Genomic DNA, 22,177 nt, shown 5'->3' on the forward strand with positions numbered 1-22,177 from the left:
GAAGCAAGTAAAGAGATAGGTTTGGAAGTAAATCCCGAAAAGACAAAGTATATGATTATGTCTCGTGACGAGAATATTGTACGAAATGGAAATATAAAAATTGGAAGTTTATCTTTTGAAGAGGTGGAGAAGTTCAAATATTTTGGAGCAACAGTAACAAATATAAATGATACTCGGGAGGAAATTAAACACAGAATAAATATGAGAAATGCCTGTTATTATTCGGTTGAGAAGCTTTTATCATACAGTCTGCTGTCAAAAAATCTGAAAGTTAGAATTTATAAAACAGTTACATTACTGGTTGTTCTTTATGGTTGTGAAACTTGGACTCTCACTTTGAGAGAGGAACATAGGTTAAGGCTGTTTGAGAATAAGGTGCTTAGGAAAATATTTGGGGCTAAGAGGGTTGAAGTTACAGGAGAATGGAGAAAGTTACATAACACAGAACTGCACGCATTGTATTCTTCACCTGACATAATTAAGAACATTAAATCCAGACGTTTGAGATGGGCAGGGCATGTAGCACGTATGGGTGAATCCAGAAATGCATATAGAGTGTTAGTTGGGAGGCCGGAGAGAAAAAGACCTTTAGGGAGGCCGAAATGTAGATGGGAAGGTAATATTAAAATGGATTTGAGGGAGGTGGGGTATGATGATAGAGAATGGATTAATCTTGCTCAGGATAGGGACCAATGGTGGGCTTATGTGAGGGTGGCAATGAACCTCCGGGTTCCTAAAAGTCAGTAAGTAAGTATTATTATTATTATTATTATTATTATAAATTGCTTCAAAAAATGTATATCAGACGTAAGTATTGAAAATTTTACATATAAAACAATTAAAACTGCCATCTTTAATATCTCATACTATTACTGAAATCGTCGAACTGTTTTCGTCGGATTTAAGAGCACTTATGAGGTCACAAATTTATAGAGGATTAAGAAAAAGCATTGAGCATATATGGGGCTGTTCCATCAAATGACCTGTTGCCATAGAAACGCTACCTAGCACATAGCTTGTACAATGTATTAGGCAAGGCCCATAAAACCAATGCTTTTTCTTAATGTGGAATCCTCTATAGCTTATAGAGAATCAATATTAGTAAGAAAAAGGAGCATTTTCACTCATTTCCACTCACATCTTCGTCCAGCTTTTCCCTTTTGCATGAATGACTTTTTTTTTGGCCTAGGTAAAAGTGCCGTTGTTTTGGTATTGCCAGTTATTTGGGTGCCGGATACAAGGGATTTTACTGTAGTTAACAAAATATCACTATCCTTCAGATAAAATGCCAGTATGATGCAAGAAAAGCAATACCAGAAAGTGGTGATGTTATTTTGTTTACTGTTCATGTGCAGTAGCTCAATGTGCAGTCCTACAAGACTAGAACTGATTCCGAATTGATACTGAACTCCCAGTTCCCTGTTCCAACATGCTTCAGAACTCGTTCGGAACGAGTGAAATTGGTTCTTTATTAAGAGTAGAACTGGGAATTCTGAACTGTTGACTATGCGCAGATGGTTTAATCTGAAGTTATGGTTAAAATGCTTCGAGACTGGGCAGATTAAAATAAAAGAATAGTCGATCATAAGTGATTTAGAAGGTGATAGTGATATACTTTATGACGAATTAAGTTTAGAAGATTAATATAATTTTAATATGAGAAGAAACTCCGAAGACCGTGAAAGAAGAGTTCAAGAAACGTTCTAACGTAAAATCCCGAACTAGTTCCGACACCATACACAACTAGTGCACGTGTCAAAAGAAGTTCAGTATCAGTTCAGAACGCATTCTGAATTGCTTGCTGGAACAAACCCTAATACCTAGATCATATATACCCAGATTGCTCAGCGTTATAGGCTTTGACAGTAACAACTTTTGTCACGTTTACTATGCTGCCATCTAGTGGTTACATAAGGAGTCACGTCATAACTCCCATTTGAATTGCATTAGCGACTGTACTGCCATCTTGTGTTCGTTTATGGCGGTTGGGTGGCGATCCTGGTGGTTGTTCTCTTCAAAGTGCAATCAATTTTAACATAGGATTGAGCAATCTACATGTGATCTGGGCTAATAAGATCCAGAAAAATAATCGAATCAAACCAGAGATGATAAGAATAAAAAGCTCCTTGGAATAAAAACAACTGAATATTTCAGTTTATAACAACACTTTATTTTGAACTCTTTTATCATTGCTTATCTATAATTTTCAACATGTTTAATTTTATGGTAAACATTTTTACTTATAGTAATTAATTATTGTTGCATTTTGAGACTGCAAGTCTAACGTAATTGCTTGATTGCTGATACATCGAAACAGAGACGATACAAATAAAACAAATGAACGTAGTACGAAAAAAATTACCACTTATTAATTTTGAGCAGCATGCTTTTAATTATCAGTGTAATTCTCATTGGTCAATCTAGCATCAGTGAGCTAGTTCATTGGCTGAGAAACATTCGCGTGGGATTACCATGGTTATCTAAGAATGTGGCAGAGTGTATTTATCTAGTATACTCGTATAACCATTACCATGGAAAAAAACTGTTTACAGTTAATTTCGTTCAGTTATTATACCCTATCAGAAATAAAATGTTAAGTGTTTTCCTCACAGATGTGTCTTAATAATAATTTTATTGGGATTAAATTATCTTGTATGCTTTTATGTCGCATATTTGTTAACTTATTTGTACTAGTATTTTATTCATATATATGATAACTTATTCTAATTTGGTGTAAAAATTTCTGATAGTTGTGAATGTAATTTGTATGCATTTTTAACAAGTTATTTTGACTATTTGCAACCAAAATTAATTGCAACCAGAAGAGTTAAAACCGATTGAAATCATGGCAAAAATTTCCTTAAGGTCAAAACTTGCCACTCCTGATTTTGAAGCATGGGTACTTAAGATGACTTAAACAAGTAGTATATGAATATGGACAATTATAAAATTAATGTTTTACAGAAATGGCCAGATTCAGATGGACTTCACTTTTACCAACAAAGCTATGCAAGCAATGGCAGGATTTGCCATACAGCTGAATAAGAACAGGTAAGTCTCTGTAAATAAAGTATATTGACTGTTTAAAAAACGTGATTTTGTGTCAAATAAAATATGTGATCTGAATAAATTATTTTCAGTTTTGGCCTAACACCAAGTGCAGCTTTGCAGGTGATGTCGCCTCTTCCTCCTAGCATGTCACATGAATGTTCACTGCCTCTGGCAACAACAGGAGCCATCCAGCGTATGGAGCCTCTCAATAACCTTCAGGTGAGAGCTGAATGAACTTCATTTTATTTCGGAATATGTATGATAAGAACTTTGTGTTAAATTTTAACGTACCTTGTTAACATGTTTCGACCTATTTTGGGTCATCTTCAGAACTGGTCATTGTTGGTCTTGGCGCCTCTTGTTTCCTGTATGGGTGCGGTCGTAGTGTAGAGTCAAAGAGTGTATGTGTTTTTTGAAATTGAGTTGTGTGTTGAGAATATCATTGGGGTGTGTTTTCGTGTGTCTGTATTGGAGTTCGAACATTGAACTTGAGTTGCGAGATTTAAGATAAAACATCAAAATAAACCCACGTATTTGTTACCTCAGTAAATATTACATCATACCAACCTGAAAGGAAAACATATATACGACTTATAGACCATTAATAAGCAAGTCAGTGTAACACGATGCGATTTAGGAGTATTTCTTTAAATTACGTATTGATGCGAGGAGGACGATTGTACAGTACTCAACGTACGGATAATCTTGTTGGAAAAGCCACAGAGACAACACAAAAAGAACCAGAAATTCCTCAAAATCCACTGAAATCAATACATATGGCTTCTCTTCAACAAGAAAATGGTAAAATTTATGACAAGAAGCCATTCAAAATGAAGTGTCTGAAAGGAAAGACATATTTTTGGTGTTTGTGCGGTCAAAGTAAGAGTCAGTCAATATGTGATGGGATGCACAGAAATCCATATTTGAACCTTAAATTTCGCCCTATAAAATTTACAGTGACAGAAGATAAAGAGTATTGGTTATGTAACTGTAAACAGACTTCTAACCGGCCTTTCTGTGATGGAACACACAAACGTGAAGATATTCAGGCAGCTATTAGATCTTAATGTTATCAAGATACGGACAACTTGTTCAAATAATAGATTCAACATGTTTGCTAAGCATATATTTACTTCTTGGCCAGCCTCATGGTCTAGTGGTCAGAGCTTCTGGCTATAGTTCATGAGGTCCCGGGTTCGATTCCCGGTTAGAGCACAGGAATTTTTCCTTAAAGGGGATTATTCCTGTGTTCGTCCAGAAATGTCGAAAAGGCAACCTGGTGGCATTGGATTAAAAAAAATATATTTCATATTGTTCTAGTGTGTTGAGTTTCTGGCTTTTTGGTTGGATGTGCAGTATTTTCATGTCTGTGTTGATGTCTCTGTAGGTGTGGTTAGCATTTGTGATGTGTTCTGCATATGTGGAGGTGTTTTGTAAGTTTGTTATGGCTGTGATGTGTTCTTTGTAACGTGTTTGAAATGATCTGTCTGTCTTTCCTATGTAAAAGTTGTTGCAGGTGTTACATTAGAGTTTGTATACGCCTGTGTGGTTGTATTTGTTTGTTTGTGTTGTTTTGTTATGGCTGTGATGTGTTCTACATAGGACAGACAGGCAGATCATTTCAAACACGTTACAAAGAACACATCACAGCCATAACAAAATTACAAAACACCTCCACATATGCAGAACACATCACAATTGCCAACCACACCTACAGAGACATCAACACAGACATGGAAATACTGCACATCCAACCAAAAAGCCAGAAACTCAACACACTAGAACAATATGAAATATACAGACACACGAAAACACACCCTAACAATATTCTCAACACACAACTCAATTTCAAAACACATACACTCTTTGACTCTACACTACGAACGCACCCTCACAGGAAACAAGAGGTGCCAAGACCAACAACGACCAGTTCTGAAGATGACCCAAAATAGGTCGGAACATGTAAACAAGGTACGTTAAAATTTAACACAAGAAAGTTATCATACATATTCCGAAGTGATACAGTGTTAAAAGTTGTGTAATCAAGATGTATTCATTTTATTTGTATTTGTTTGGTTTTCTTGCTGAATTTTGTGTGTTGTGAAGATTTTAATTTAAAATAAATCTTAGGTTTGTCTACCTTGTATGGGTTCCTGGCACACTGGTGGCACAGGTAATGAAAGGCCGATGATCTGACCAAGAAAGGGGCTCGAACTGCCCATAAAAACCATAACTTTACATTGGAATTTTCTATAAGTGCTAGATTCTGAGCAGTGGAAGACTTTACTGGAAGATTTGGAGAGAAGAGCCAGTCATGAAACAGGCTAAACTCTTCATTGAGAAACCACAGCTTGACTTTGGTCAATTCCTCCTAACATTAAATAGAAGTATGTGTGGTGACAAGTATGCTGATTGATCCCTGTTGCTTGAGAAGACACCTACAATTCATGGGCAGCATTAATGAGACCACTGGCATAGCTCAGGCTGTAGTGCATTTGTCTGCTGATCTGAAGTTGTGCTTGGGCATGGTTTCGATTCCCGCTTGAGTTGATTATCTGGTTTTTTTTTTTCGAGGTTTTACCCAACTGTAAAGCAAATGTCAGGTAATCTATGGTGAATCTTCGGCCTCATCATGCTAAATACCATCTACCATCTCGCTATCACCAATTACATTGCCATGCAATGATGGTAACTGAAATGGCATGGCTTGTGCTACTCAAAGATATACGCTACTCAAGCGCAACTATCAAGAAACAAATTCAAACTGGAAAGATCATTCTGCTGACCCTGTACTTGCCTCGGGACTGCTGTGTGGTTCCTTCACAATGGGATAAATGTTATTACGCTTCAGTTTCTTGGACTTTCGTAGTTCTCATTACCAATAAAAAAGGAATTTTTGGTTCTACTGTTATATATAGTATTGATGTTGATGCAGGTGCAGTTCGTTTTTTGCAGTCTATATTGCTTCTTTCGCTATTTTCAAGGTATAAAATTCATATTTACATTAATTTAATGTTTCTTATCGGTTATAGGTTGCCATCAAGAACAACATTGACGTATTTTACTTTGCTTGCCTAGTACCCATGAATGTTTTCTTCACTGAAGATGGACAAATGGACAAACGAGTATTTTTAGCCACTTGGAAAGATATTCCTGCCCAGAATGAAGTTCAATACACATTGGCTAATATTCAGTGCAATGCAGGTAATATTTTGAGAACAGCAAATAGGCCTATGTTTTTCGTAAATATTACAAGGGCTTTAAATAGACCTATTGAGTATTATTATAAGGAAGTTGAGACACATATTAATAGATTGCAAGAATAGAATTTATTTACATAAAAGATGGAGTTAAAAGTAATTAAACTTTCCTGATATCTTAGTAAGTTTCAGAAGTATATAGTTCGTTTTGGTTGTACAGTAGAACCCTGATTATCCGTCATCCTATTAATCGATTGGAGGATTATTTGACTCTCTCGCTTCTTTTTTGCTACAGAAATACATTATATTATAGTCCCGTTGCTCTAATTTCCGGCAGCCAATTGCGTTGCAGGTCGGCTACATTTAAACGTGTGCGTCTTGTGATTCGCTTATGAAGACGTTATTCATTTCTTAAGGCTCGATAAATACGTAATATGATCGCCCGCCATTTTGGCTCTTTCGTTGGCGTTCGCAGAAAGCACATGAAGACGTTATTTGCTGCTCAATTATTTGCTGAATTACAGTGCATTTGATTTATTATCATAGGAGCTACAACATGATAATGTTTAACGGTGTGGCAAATGGATTCCTCGTATGGTAGCTCGGCAACAAAAGAACAAAAATGGCGAACGATACTACATACCTAGACTTTATAAAGCCGTCACTTCCTAAGACGTAAGCAAAGAGGAGGAGTCACGCCGGGAATAACAGTGTCGCGACTATAGTACTTTTTTTTTTTTTTTCTAGAGAGTGTTATTACAAGCCTTTACCCTTACACAGTATGATATAATGTTCGAGTTTCCATACTGTACAACTTCTGTATAAAATGTATTCCATGAGTGTCAAAAGAAATCATGTGCCAAGTATCGAAAAATGTGTAAATAATTCAGCGGTTTGAAGAAAGAAAGTCTGTTGCTCATCTCGCATTAGGATACGAGATTTGTGTTACAACTGTGCGCAACGTAATAAAAATCCAGTACAAACTTCGTATTTAGGATACAATCAGTATGGATAGACAAGGGAATAGTTGAAGTAGCTAGCTGTAGTCTGTGTGCTGGCAAATAAATTATGACATTTTGAACAGCATATGCTTGGCATTTTATTATTGACTCAATGCTAAGTATGCTTCAAGAATATTATGTCAGGTCCTAAGACATGCAAAGATTAAGATTCTTAGTATGTTTAATAACATTATGTTAATATTTATTTCCAATAGATGCTGTGGTGCAGAAAATGCAACAGAACAATGTTTTTACGATAGCAAAACGTAATGTAGAGGGTCAAGATATGTTGTACCAATCACTGAAACTAACAAATGGCATCTGGGTTCTTAATGAACTCAAAATTCAACCTGGAAATCCAAATATTACAGTAAGTTGACAATATTTATTATTATTATTATTATTATTATTATTATTATTATTATTATTATTATTATTATTATTATTAAGCCACTGGCGTGACTCAGTCAGTTACGGCATTTGCCTGCCAGTCTGAAGTTGCGCTCAGGTGCAGGTTCGATCCTCGCTTGGGCTGATTGCTTGGTTGGGTTTTTTCCGAGGTTTTCCCCAACCGTAATGTGAATGCCAGGTAATCTATGGCGAATCCTCGGCCTCATATCGTCAAATACCATCTCGCTATCACCAATCTCATTGATGCTAAATAACCTAGTAGTTGATACATCGTCGTTAAATAACCAACTAAAAAAAAACTATTATTATTATTATTATTATTTTTATTAACAATTATTTTTGTACATATGTCTCAGTGTGATATTACTGGTGATTACATGTTATCTCCCTCATGCCAAAACCATGAAAGTGCATTTTCTTAATTCTGGAAAAATGCACATTCATGGTTTTGGCATAAGGGGGAGTATACGAGGTCTGTCTAAAAAGTATCCGACCTTTAGCCAGAAAAAATATTTCAAATACCTGACGGGGTTGGGACCCTAATCCCCTTCAAAGTAGGCCCCTTGTGCTTGCACACACTTAGCCCACCGATCCTTCCACTGCCGGAAACACCTCTGGAAGTCTTCTTTTGGAATGGTGTTCAGCTCCGTCGTCGCATTCCGCATTATCTCTTCTCTACTCTCAAAATGGGATCCTTTCAGTGGTGTCTTCAATTTTGGAAACAACCAGAAGTCGCAAGGAGCCAGGTCTGGAGAGTAGGGAGGTTGGTGAACGGTTGTAATTCCATGTTTGGCCAAGAAAGTGTGTATCAATTGGGATGAATGTGCGGGGGCGTTGTCGTGATGCAAGTGCCAGTTGTTCGCCGTCCACATGTCTGGTCTTTTGCGCCGAACTGCATCACGGAGTCGCCAGAGAACATCGTGATAGTACTCCTTTGTCACCATTTGTCCTTCCGGTGCGTATTCGTGATGCACAATTCCACGGACATCAAAGAAAACAGTCAGCATCACCTTGATTTTGCTTCGCACCTGCCGCGCTTTCTTCGGCCTTGGAGACTCGGGATGCTTCCATTGCGACGACTGTCTTTTTGTTCCTGGGTCGTACCCGTACACCCATGACTCATCTCCAGTTATCACGGTGTTCAGAAACCCAGGATCAGTGTTGGCGGTGTCCAGAAGGTCCTGTGCAACGTCACGACGGAGGTCTTTTTGTTCCGGGGACAACAACTTCGGCACGAATTTCGCAGCCACTCGGTTCATGTTCAAATCATCACACAAAATTGCATGTGCAGAATCTTTACTCACTCCAACCTCTTCGGCAATCTCCCGCATGGTCAAACGACGATCTGCCATCACCAAATTTCGCACCCTCTCAACAACAGCTGCACTCCGAGCAGTTTGGGGCCTGCCACAACGCTGCTCACTCTCCGCTGATGTGCGGCCATCTTTGAATCAGTTGAACCACTCCTTAATTTGTGTTACACCCATCGCATCTTCCCCAAACACCTGCTGAATCTTACGAATTGTTTGACTTTGAGAATCACCAAGCTTTTGACAAAATTTGATGCAGTATCTTTGCTCAATTCGTTCAGTCATCTTGCGAGAAAACTAAATCCGACAAACACCTAGAACAGCACCTTACTTGGCGACCACCAGCCAGTGACTGGCACAAGCGAATGCGGTGAAAAAATTCAAGCATGCGCATTACGGTTCCTCCTTCCACCATGCACAGTGGCGCCGCCTTAGAATCACAACTTTACGCGGGAAAAATTAAGGTCGGATACTTTTTAGACAGGCCTCGTATGTTGCTAAGAAAGAATATAACTAGAAATATATTTAAAAAAAAAATACACAAACACACACAAAACCATATTGATTTTAGCTGTACGTGTGAATGTCGCTATTATGCTGCAAAGAATAATTTATAAAAATGGATTAATTAGATCAGTCCTGAGAACTTCAAAACTGAGTTACTTAAGACACATGAAACTTTAAATCATCAGTCCCAGGAATTTACTCCCAGTCGCATTTGGTTGTATTCGCTGCCCTAAATTCCTGATAACAAACAATAGATACAGCAAGGAAGATGTTCCCCCCCCCCCCCCCCCCCAACAACATAGCTTGAACAAGCAAAAACTCGATCACTCTGAAATCCTAGACTCTTACGTAATAATTTTATTTTGTTTCTTTGCAGCTCTCATTGAAGTCCAGAGCTCTTGATGTGGCTGCAGGAGTTTTCCAATCATATGATTCAATTCTTCATGCTTAAGACATGTAATCTAATACAGCAAGAGATGTTAGAAGTGTTAGGCATGTTAATTAAGCACATTCCCATGTAAAGAAATTATGCTTTAACCATGTTATAAGCTTGTAAAGACTGTGTCCTGTAAGGTGTGACAGTCGAGAAATGAGTTGTTATAGGTTGAAGTAAATAAGTAGCTTGTATGGCATGAAAAAGTGTATTTATGAGAAAAAAATTTTCTAGAGAGAAACTCTAATTTTCAGCATTATTGTATCGAATATCCTTGAATATCCCACAGAGAACTTATTAAATACTATTACCGAACCCTGATGTTTTGTGATTTTCCTCATAAGTCAGTAATTCTGAATAGTTCCAGATGTTTTATTAACTTTGTATGTTAATTGTGAATTACAGTAAAACCTGCCACCCCTATTTAATAATCGCATCAATAAACGATTTTTGGAATTGATTTAGTATCCCATAAAGTCTATGTAAATATCATCTTATTTCAGTGATCACCTAAGACAGCAGTCATCAGCACAGTGCACTCTCGGGCTAGTGTCTCTTAACCGTGGTAAAACACTGCACTATTGTGCATCCGTAGCTGCTGGCGGGTATGCTTTCTCTCTCTTCCTTCTGCACAACCTTGCATATTCTGAGACACTTCTTATCCTTTACCCATTTCAGCGCATGCTGATGACCACTAACAGATGCCAGATAACTTTTAGATCTGCAGGTCTGTTGCACTGACACATTACAGTGACTCATCCTGTAGCACTGCCATGATGTCCGCAGTGTGATAGTGAAGAAGACAGAAATTACTGTGTTTGGAAATGGACGCCAATGCAAAAAAAAAAACTAATGCCCAGTAGTCATCTGGAAGATTGCAACAGCCTCTCTTCTTGGTCCATCTAGTACTAATGAGCTGTCGTCTATTAGATTTTTCCAAATTTTTCCCCTCACAAGATACTTGATTGAGGTGTTTCATATGATGAAAGATGAGTGGAACGGAGAAAAATTCTCTCCGGCACCGGGATTTGAACCCAGGTTTTCAGCTCTATGTGCTAACATTCTGTCCACTAAGCCACACTGGATTCCCATCCCGATGTCGAATCCTCTCAGTCTAAGTTCCACCTCTTTGGTTCCCTCTAGTGTCCTACCCTCATGCACTGCGTCATAGACTACATATGTGCAGAGGTGCACTCGTTGTAAGTGACTAAGTGGCCGGGATCCGATGGAATAAGCGCCGTCTTAATATCATGTGTACTTCAGTACATCATAATAATATATGATATGCAAAAAATAATCACTTAGCGATTTAAGATGGTGCTTATTCCGTCGGATCCTGGCCACTTAGTCACTCATAATGAGTGCACATGTGTGGACATTGTCCCACTGTCATAAGTTTATGACACAGTGCATGAGGGTAGGCCACTAGAGGGAACCCAAGAGGTGGAACTTGAACTGAGAGGATTCGATCCGACATCGGGATGGGAATCCATTGTGGCTTAGTGGATAGAGCGTCAGCACGTAGAGCTGAAAACCCCGGGTTCAAATCCTGGTGCCGGAGACAATTTTTCTCCGTTCCACTCATCTTTCATCATATGATGATACAAAATGTCTGCACGAAAATATCATATGTAATTCGGTACATCATAATAATATATGAGGTGTTTCAGTTCATCTTTGAATTTGCCATTAATGATAATTGAGGCTATCAAATGCAAAACTCACCTTATCCAGGTAAAGTGATTTGTCAGAAAACAGGAAAAATAATTATGGATATGGACAGTTTTGCATTTGATAGTTTTCTGAGCTCTATGAAAGAGGAATTAGACAAGATTTACACAAACGACTATACCAGTAGATAGAAATCTGAAAGAAATACAACATCCCATATGTAACTCATTTTTTTTTTTTTTTAAATTTTGGATAAGGCGAGTTTTGCACTTGATGTTTAATTCCAAAATAAGAAATCGTTTGTTTACTTAATTGTTGAATTTTGGTTCCTTTTCTGGTGAGTGAATGGGAGGAAGGGAGATGGGGTTCTGTGCTATTCACAGATGAGACAAGGATTTGTCTAAGACCTGATTCAGGAAGAATTCAAATTTGGAGAGTACCTGGTTATGCAGCCTGCATCCGCCATCCCATAGAATATTATAGACAAGGAGGTGAATGTATCATGGTTTTGGGCAGGCATAATGCATGGCTTACGAACACTCCCTAGTGCCCGTGATAGGCAATATGACTGCAGTGAAATACTGGAGAGAGATTATCCAAAGTCTTGTCATCCCATACAGGGAACATTTTGGTGAAGATTTTATCTTTCAAGATGACAATGCCTGGGCACAAGGAAGGTACATAAATTAACGAATTCAGGCCACTGGAATAACCCTTGTGCAATGGCCTGCTTACTCACTAGATATGAATCCCATAGAACATACTTAGGACCAGCTAAAGAATGCCATTCACTGTCGTCAACCACCTGTTCAAACCCTCCACGAGCTCGCAGGGGCTGTGATCCAGGAATGGGATCATCTAGATCAGCAATGCTTCGACAATCTGATCGAGAGCATGCCAAGACGCATCCATGCACTTGTCAGAACCAGAGAAGGCATGATGCATTATTGAAACAGTTTCTTTTAAATGTCCATATTGTCAATTGCATGCAAATGAACTGACAGTTTATTCTCCTTATAGTACTGTGTTTGTCTTTTGTTTATTATGTCTCAATAAAAGAGATGTTTAATATTTCATAAAGTAGTCACAGAGTTTTCTTATTCAAACTCAATTAATACTGGAATATGAAAAGGCTCTTTAAGTCTGTGTGGTTCCAAACTTTTTTTCATGTGTATATTTGGGGCTCAATTACTACTTTCGCTGGGAAGCTCATACCAGTACTATTCTTGATTTGTCGCTGTTAACCTATACACTAAATACAATAATTGTTAAACTGTTGATACTATCAACTCCAAATTTCAATTTCATAAATTAACAGGTATTGTAAGTTTAACATCATTGGAACAAAACTAGAAGCAAACAAAGAAGAAACTTATGTCATTAGAAAGTATGATGAAAGTTACGTTTTGTACTCCTACAGAATACGGTATGGATTTCCTTCAGTAGTATTTGCAGTGAACTAGACTAATGGAAGTTTCAAACCCTAAAACTGAAGAGGCAATTAAAAGAAACAACTCTCTTTCTTTAAGATATAAGCAAAGGTTGTGGGTGAAGTGAAAATTAATTTTAAGTGCATGTGGTGAGTGTAAATCTTTACTAGAAGACTGGTTGGTCGAACTTGATGCAGTGAAAAGCAGTTTTTCATTAAAAATTCCTTGAAGTGCTTTAGTCAAATTTAAATTTATCAATTGGTCAAAAATAACTCTTAGCTGTTGTTTTAGTCAAATGTTCGAAGACAGGACCGAATCTCGCAAGTGACACCACTTGTGAGGCAACTAGGTCAGGAGATAATGGGTTGGAGTGGCCAGTTCCTTTCCCTCTTACTTCTTTAGCTGATGCCATTTTAATTTTATTAATATTCTAAACGATCTATTCGCGTGGAAAAAAAAAAAAAAGAAAAGAATTTCGCAATGGCAAACTTGAAAACAATCCAGAAATAGACTTCTGGTGGGTGATATGAGTGTGGCTTTGTGTCAGCTTTTACAGAGATGAGATTACCTTGGTAATCATGTCTAAGAACAGGTGTTTGACAGTATGGAATTCTTGGGTTTAGTTCGTGAAAAATATATTTAAACTACGGTATAATGCGTCGTGAATAAAACGACTATTACTATAGAAGAAATGACTGGTGGCACTGACTCGTCATGGTGCAACAAAATCTACACTAGAAATGGTACTCAAACTGGCAGCACCACCGAGTGCATAAGTGCAATATTAAAAAATACATTGGTAGAAACAATGCTTGGCAGTGCTGTAGTTTGGCTGAAACGCAGTTCCAGTATAAATAATACGGGAAACATTAAGAAGCAATTTGGAGCCATAGCTTCCAGTAAAAATTTTTTTCAACTAGGTACAGTACTGGCAGTGTTAAATGTAAAATTGTAAAACATTTAGAATTACAGTCATTCTTCCTCTGAAAATTCTTAAGTTGTAGATAATGATACACATTAAATAGATAAGCCAAAAGATATGGGGCTACTTCGAACTTAACGAGTTTACAAGTTTGCTTCCTAAAATTTGCTAGGGAAACTCGTTCATATTTATTTTCGTTATCAAAAAAATTGTGGCTCCAAAATTGTTGACATAATCTTATATCAAGTTAAAAAGATATTCTCCTTACACTTCGTAACTTTCTCTAATACAAAATAGGGCATGGCTTATGAAACGAAGTGGCGTACTAGCATGAACTATGAATCTTCAAGGGTATACACATTTTTACTCAAATTCTTGAATTATAATAAAAAAATGTAATTACTTGTACATGAAATAAACGATTTACAATTGTGCAGATTGAAGCATTTTAGGTATATCGCATTTTACTATAGTCATACTACAATTAAAGAATATATTATAAAATTATTAGCACTATTATGCACCAAAATTACGATTTCGGTAACCTACTTCATGCAATGTAGGCGTAACCACTCATGTATGATACAGCACCTCTTATCTGATAGATGGCATTGTGCATCGATGATGTCTACCATCTGTCATTTCCGGTATGACGCAAATATTACGTCATTCAAGGCCTTCCAGATTCATGCTTGTTCTGTGGCCCTCTTTACGCTTGAGAAGGAATTACTACACCTGTGTGCTACCAACATTCGATTGAGATTGTAGGTACTGTCTTTCTGTTATGTATTTGTAATAATACATTTTTATATAGTCCCAAAGTCATTTGATGTAATGAAATAACAGACTTTAATACTTATTCCTTCAATATTATTAATTTATATTAAGTATATAAAGATGTTTCAGGATTTGAAAATAGCGGTGGTATAGCTGGCAACACTGAGTAAAGCTTACCGGAATTTTGTTGGCCGAGGCTTACTTGTCTGTCCACCCCATGTGTAAATAATTTTAGGATGTTGATTAAGGAATAGTAAGTATATGAAATTAAATACAAGTCTAAATAGTGCTTAAGTTGAAAATAAATTTATAAATTGTGAACTCTGGTAGGAAATAGTATTTGGAATTGTATTAAAGTGTACTAGAATGACAGGTTTTGTAAGAGCCGACTACCTTGCCACAGGGAAGACCGATTGACTTGCATTATTTGAGGAAATATAACAAATAATTAAGTTTTGCCAATGAATGTCATAGTTTACAAATGAAAATCATGTGCACATTACATGCACATGCATAATCTGATTGATTAAATGGTTTGGAAACATGTCATCATTTATTCGTTTTGACATTGATGCAGAACCTAATTTCTATTTGCACGAGACACGAGATTGCATCTTAGTATGACATAAAATGAACTTACTTTGTTTTTATCTAATGAACTGTTTCTTTTTGTTTCAGCCGAGTAACACTACCCCTCACGGTAGAGGAGGTAAGTTCGAACATCTTAATTTGAATATGGCAGTTATATGTAATTTGATTAGGTTTTGTACAATTACATCCAAGGTTTTAGAAATGAAGGACATAGTTTTGACTTGAAAAGAAGACTAATTTATAATTGCTTTAAAAATCGTTGTGTCTAAAGCTACTAACGAATTTTGAAAATGTTATGACTTATTTGTATAGCCTGTGTAAGCTACTGTGTGTAATGGTAATTATGTTGAGTGTAACACGTCATGGTTTCAGTTCATCTCAGTTTAGTTTGATATTTAATATTTATCAAACCTTCATTGTTTGTGGTCACAATAAATATATATATCCTTGTTTTCATGGACAGTATCAAGTAGCACAACTGTACTCGGTAGCGGAGGCGAGTAAGAATGAAACTGGAGGTGGTGAAGGAATTGAAGTGCTCAAAAATGAACCATTCGATGACCATCCACTTTTGGGTGGAAAGTACCGCAAGGGCCAGTACACCTACAAAATTTATCACCTTGCCAGGTGAGCATAATTGACATAAGTAATTGCAAATTAATCTTTTGGTTTGGTTTTCATTGATTGCCTTACATATTGAATTTTGTTTGAATCTGAGTCAAATAAGTCTGCTGACTATAGGAAAATGCAGTGACATACGTCATAATACAAGAAAACACGTTTATCAGTGTTTGCTTACGAAAATGTGCAACATTCATCGTGTTTAGAAGTTTAGAGAGCTAAGAAAGGGACATTGTAGCTTTGAAAAAGTAAATAGGCTACATCACATTCATGTTCAAAACGCTGCCAGTGCCTTCAGTTACGTGAAGAGTTAAACTGTGATAAGTAATTTATGACTAGAACTTCTTGGAGAAGTTTCGACTTTTATAGCTAATTTACTTAGAGAATATCGGAAATCTATAGCTAGCCCTTCTGAGAGTAATGCTTATAGAACATTTAAGAAAATTGCCTTTGGAAGAAACCTGTTACTATTGAAGATATTGGATTAGATTGGTTGGGTTTGTGGGTTAATGTTTGGATGTTTCCTTGTTAATTTCTGGAGATGTGGAGAGAAAGTTTTCAACTTTTTGGAAATCCTCATTGCCTTCTTCATCATAAGATTGCAATCGTCACTGTGACTTTATATTCTGTGGAAAGTATTATGCCAAGATATAACAACATTTCTAAAAATTATCAATCTGTCCAGTTCGATACAATAAGCTTCTATTCTCTTTAAGAATGCTACAAGCACGCATCAATCATATAATTTAAGCCTTTGTATAAAATCTTTATGAAAATGTTATAATAATAATAATTAAAAATTAAAAATCACTGTATACAGTATAGATATACTAAAAATCATTTAAAACCTACAAAATTAATAGGCTTTTAATGTTTGGCTGGGAAGGTTTTTTTTTGTTTTTAAAAGTAGATGTTTGTACAAATATATTGAAATATTAACTTCTTACTGAGCAAGCAGCGAAAAAAATTTACCGAATATTGGCAAGTTGCAATCAGAAACCATGTTATGTGAAAAGGTGATAGTTGTTTAAGTTAATTACGAAATAATTTATTATTTTCAGTTAAGAAAAATTTAATTTCAGTTACTTGTAATGGCATAATGACTCTCGTCATTCAATTTGTTTCCAGTATAGGGCCTGTAGGTTTTTATTTCTCATATCATCGATTCTCTAAGTGTCATTCAAGCATCTTATTATGTAATTATGATCATTTCATGTGGTGTTAATGAGCATAGTTTAAATTTTGTTCTTAATTAATTTAATGAATTTAATTGAAACTTTCAGTTATTTCGAGAAGTGATTATGTGTCTTTTGTTTGTGTGTGTATGTACACACTTATTTTTAATCTTTTTTTAAGGATGTAATGTCTTAAAATGCATATGTTGTTATTCATATTTTTAGCGTTTATTGCTTGTATATATTGATTTTCAGCATCATGCAATATTAGAAATGTTTTTACAAACCTCTTCAAAGTTCCTTTGTAATTTTTACAGTCCCTATTATATAATGTGACATTTAATTCAAGTTAATTTGATATGGGCGAATATAAATTGTTTTTCTACTTAGTCTTGCAAACAAACGTACGATGATTAAATGGATTAAACAAGCAAGATATCTTGTTCTGATAAGGCCAACAGATAATTTCTTAATCCTTCCTACTTAGAGGTTATGTTGAAAACAGACGATATATCTTTTCTACATTAGACATATTTTTATATTAACCATAAGTTATAACATTTATTTTAAAAATGGTAAAGGAATGAACTCCACTATAATTATCTTTTAGTTTCATGAACCACTTGAAAATTTTCACAGTGAATTGTAGCCGTAGTTGTTAAGACATTTTAATGTAGTGATTTTATGTTCCAACAAATGTAGAAAAGACTGTGTTACAAATTAGTATAATTGCTCATTTGAATTTTTAACTATATAGGCTTACTTTCTCATTGTCCACCACTGGGCTTACAAGTCAGGGGTCCAGGTTTAAATCCTGATGTACCTTAAATTTATACTTTGTTTTGGATGAGCCCCTGGCCCAGGCACACAGGGTTTACTACAGGCACTCCAGTTACCCTGTGGCATCCCAACAATTCTCCGTTATTATCATGCATTATGAGTGTAAAGTAGATCCACTGTCTGTGGCTTACTCTGGATAATCTCTATTGAACTGTGTGGTCTATGCTTCTTGGCATTTGGGACATCTATGAACATGCTTGTAAAGTTGGTGGAAATAATGACAAGTTAAGGGCCCTATCATTGGGTAGTGGAAACTCTCTCATTGTACAAAGTCTATAGAGAATATATGGCGATGCTGCAAAACAAATCTGCTTTGAGATTTCACTGAAACATATTTTTTTAGTATCCCTGATATATGGACCTTGGGCCTCATGTAATATATGAAAATATGTTGGTATATGCACGATTTATGGAAATATATCGTCACGTGAATGCAAGAACTAGGTAACTCGAAATTTGCGTTTTTTTAGTTACCTTTTTTATAGCAAAAATCGCACAAAATGTAATCCAGGATCTAGGTAACTGATCGAATGATACCAGCAACATCTATTTTCCAATATAACAAATAGGTAAAAGAAAACGAGACATATTCCTTAGCGCAATAAATAAGTAAATAGACAATGTCACAAAATATGAAAAATCAAGTTACGGTACCTAGTTCTTGCATTCAGGCGACGATATGATCCAAATTAGTCCTCTTTTAATAGTCGTACCTGAAACTAATTAAATTGATTTTATTACTGAATCCCATTTAAGGGAAATCCTATTTCATAAAAGTATTTTAGGGTTATACAGTAGTTAGAAACATCCTAAAAATAACCATGCATGTTATATCATTAACTAGTGTGACTTAACCTACTTAAGATATAAATAAATTACACATTCAAACTTAATTATATTATGACTTAGCCAAATACCGGATTGTTTAGCATAGATAGTCTTAAGGTCTGAATAGAGAATATTAAATAGAATGATGAATTTAGTACAGAGTTTGAAGTTTTGTGAATATTAAGTTAACGAACGTAACAAACTCTCTTGAACAGCACTTGTGAATGAAAATTTTATTGAGTGGGGTTCTAATAGTCCTTGTTACAATTTCTTTAATTTGCAGTCAAATGGAATCTTTTAACAGTAAAAACTGGGCAGTCAAAATATGTTCTATTGATGAAACACTTTCTTCACACATGCATAGAGTTTAAATTTGATGTTAGAAACTATTTTTACCTATATTATTTTTTTCTTTGCGAAAATTGATGGTGGTGTGTAAAGTATAAAGTATTTCAAAAGTCAGTCCAAACATTAAACCGCTATAAATATTATAATATTTGAGATAGAGAAAAAACAAAAACATCACAGTATTGGGCAAACAACAGGGTTTACAAAACATTGGGAAGATGTCTGCCGTTCTCTTGTTCAATGTACAGCATTCTGTCTGCGATACCATGCACAGCATTTTGCAGATAATGTCTTGGAATATTGGCAATTTCTTGCGAGATGGTATCTTTCTGTTGCAGTAGGGTGGTTGGATGTGTGGGAAAACTCGCTCTTTAAGGTAACCCCACAATCAAAAGTCGGCCGGATTGAAATCTGGAGATCGCGGGGGCCACATGGTTGGAAAGTGCCTACTGATGACTTTTGTTGAAAAATGAACGTTAATTACGCGTGTTAACTCCACCATTAATTTTTAGTACGTTATTTTACGACGCTTTATCAACATCTTAGGTTATTTAGTGTCTGAATAAGATGAAGGTGATAATGCCAGTGAAATGAGTCCGGGGTCCAGCACCGAAAGTTACCCAGCATTTGCTTGTATTGGGTTGAGGGAAAACCCCGGGAAAAACCTCAACCAAGTAACTTACCCCAACGGGAATGGAACCTGGGCCACCTGGTTTCCCGGCCAGACGCGCTAACCGTTGACTTTTGCTCCTACTCAGTTTCTATGAAGAATTGTTCATATTCAGTTTGAGTCATTTTATCTGGTGTACATGAAATGTAATAATTTTTGGTAAAATATTAATGAGTCCTTATTTGAGTCGTATTTTTTTTTGTATTACATAATAAGCTGACAAATGGTACATTGAAAAATTTTGCTAAAGGTTTGAAACATGAGGTTGCCAGTCAGAACAAATAGAAAATGGTAGTGCAAAGCACCTCATTATTACAGTTCTGTTACAGATATTTTATTATATCTCTGCCTCTGTGCAATGTCATAGTTTGCAGTGAAGGGGAAGAGAGATAAAAAAGGTTGTAATGCTTTTTAATACTCTGACATCCACGAACAAGCGGAGGGAGAGGGGTGGGTGTGTGTGTGTGTGTGTGTGTGTGTGTGTGTGTGTGCGCGCGCGCGCGTGCGTGCGTGCGTTTTTTTTTTCCTCCCACTTTCACAGTGAGTACTTTATTAACATGTTCTGTGACTTGCTCTAGGCTGGCTCCTATCCACTCGATTCATTGCAGTAACTTACTGTAATTTCCACCAAACCCTCTCTCGCCCATCCCTCCCCAGCCTGCTAAAAATTTAATTTTAAAAAATCTTAGTGGAATTTATCCCTTTGTAAGTCGTTATTACTAAGAGCATATTATTGTCTTTTAAAGATAAAGTTTTTGTCATATATTACGATAAACTTTAATATTTACTGTGGACCTTTTTCCTACATTCTTAATTTATAGGCATCCCCTGTTTCCTTTCAGATAGAACACATTTTAGGGCTGGGAAAGGTATCTTAACACAATTTTATTATTATTTTAAGTAACTGTGAATTGATAGCTGTAACTGTAACTCAGCTACTTTTTGTGTATAGTAAATGTAATTGCAAATTTGTTACTTCCTATGGTAAGTAACTGTAACTTAGTTACTTTTAAAAAGGAACTTACCCAGCTCTGGGATAGTCTTATGTGTGTATGTATAGATGAGAATCTTATAAGGATTCCTAGCCATATTTTTCGTGTATCTTGAAGTGCAGAGGTATATCTATTTCATATTAGCAAACATCTTCCAAGGTACCGTTTTATCATTTCAGCAGATAAGTAAAGTTAATAATTACTTTGGCCTTACATAAACTCGTCTCGGTTAATGCTACAGTGATTGTTGAACTTCTATGTTTGGTTCTTGTTAACTTTATGATAATGTTTTAATTCATTGTGCAATTGCTTTGCATATATCAATAAATAGTAGCATTTCAGCATGAAAGTAAAAGTTCAGAATGCAGAAAAAAAATTACATGTTATTAGCTGGAGCTGTGACCTCCATTTACTTCAAGGTCTGTTGTTTGTTATGTAACTATAAAGCCATCGTTTTCAAAACATTACAAATTATAGATGATTTTACGTAAGACCAGAAAATTATCTTAGCTTATTGCTGTGCCATTGAATTAAGGTGACTCTTGTTTGTAACTGTATTCTTCTCTATTCATTTCCTTTGTAAGTTTCTTCCGTATTCATATGCTTCATAAGTTTTGAAATTTTACAAGACCTCCTGCACATTTATTTATTACTGCTATCCATATTGAAACTGCAGCTACGAGACACCTGGCTATGAAAGACACCAAAAAGATTTTAAAATATTTGTGTAATGATAGGGATTAAGTTCAAATGCTGTTTAAAATGTGCCATAAACTTTTAATTAAGGTAGTAATGCAAACCTATATTTAATTATGTAATATAATAAAATATGTTTATAAGAAAATATATATATTTACGCGAAAGTCATAATAATATTAATAATAATAATAATAATAATAATAATAGGTTTGGAAGTAAATCCCGAAAAGACAAAGTATATGATTATGTCTCGTGACGAGAATATTGTACGAAATGGAAATATGGAAATTGGAAATTTATCCTTTGAAGAGGTGGAAAAATTCAAATACCTGGAAGCAACAGTAACAAATATAAATGATACTTGGGAGGAAATTAAACGCAGAATAAATATGGGGAATGCCTGTTAGAATTTATAAAACAGTTATATTACCGGTTGTTCTTTATGGTTGTGAAACTTGGACTCTCACTTTGAGAGAGGAACATAGGTTAAGGGTGTTTGAGAATAAGGTGCTTAGGAAAATATTTGGGGCTAAAAGGGATGAAGTTACAAGAGAACGGAGAAAGTTACACAACACAGAACTGCACGCATTGTATTCTTCACCTGACATAATTAGGAACATTAAATCCAGACGTTTGAGATGGGCAGGACATGTAGCACGTATGGGCGAATCCAGAAATGCATGTAGAGTGTTAGTTGGGT

General features: G+C 35.9%; 2 protein-coding genes across 5 annotated transcripts in view; both read left to right on the forward strand.

Moving 5' to 3' along the window:
- Positions 1 to 10,373, forward strand: part of AP-1-2beta (adaptor protein complex 1/2, beta subunit) — a 63,601-nt gene extending 53,228 nt beyond the window's left edge. Inside the window, exons 13-17 of the mRNA XM_069827977.1 lie at positions 2,965 to 3,051; positions 3,141 to 3,270; positions 6,084 to 6,255; positions 7,468 to 7,622; positions 9,857 to 10,373. Coding sequence (XP_069684078.1) covers positions 2,965 to 3,051; positions 3,141 to 3,270; positions 6,084 to 6,255; positions 7,468 to 7,622; positions 9,857 to 9,931 — 619 coding nt within the window. The 3' untranslated portion in view covers positions 9,932 to 10,373. The remainder of the gene's footprint in view (positions 1 to 2,964; positions 3,052 to 3,140; positions 3,271 to 6,083; positions 6,256 to 7,467; positions 7,623 to 9,856) is intronic.
- A 4,195-nt stretch (positions 10,374 to 14,568) lies between these two features.
- The window catches only part of vib (phosphatidylinositol transfer protein vib), a 117,831-nt gene continuing 110,222 nt past the window's right edge, over positions 14,569 to 22,177 (forward strand). For 2 of the 4 annotated variants that reach the window (XM_069827980.1, XM_069827981.1), the window contains exons 1-4: positions 14,570 to 14,704; positions 14,843 to 14,966; positions 15,392 to 15,422; positions 15,768 to 15,931. In XM_069827980.1, the coding sequence (XP_069684081.1) occupies positions 14,950 to 14,966; positions 15,392 to 15,422; positions 15,768 to 15,931 (212 nt within the window). In that variant the 5' untranslated portion in view covers positions 14,570 to 14,704; positions 14,843 to 14,949. Of the gene's footprint in view, positions 14,705 to 14,842; positions 14,967 to 15,391; positions 15,423 to 15,767; positions 15,932 to 22,177 lie in introns of all 4 variants that reach the window. The other 2 variants (XM_069827978.1, XM_069827979.1) reach the window with 2 other exon arrangements.

This window comes from Periplaneta americana, chromosome 6 (assembly GCF_040183065.1).
Source record: "Periplaneta americana isolate PAMFEO1 chromosome 6, P.americana_PAMFEO1_priV1, whole genome shotgun sequence".
Lineage (NCBI taxonomy): Eukaryota > Metazoa > Arthropoda > Insecta > Blattodea > Blattidae > Periplaneta > Periplaneta americana.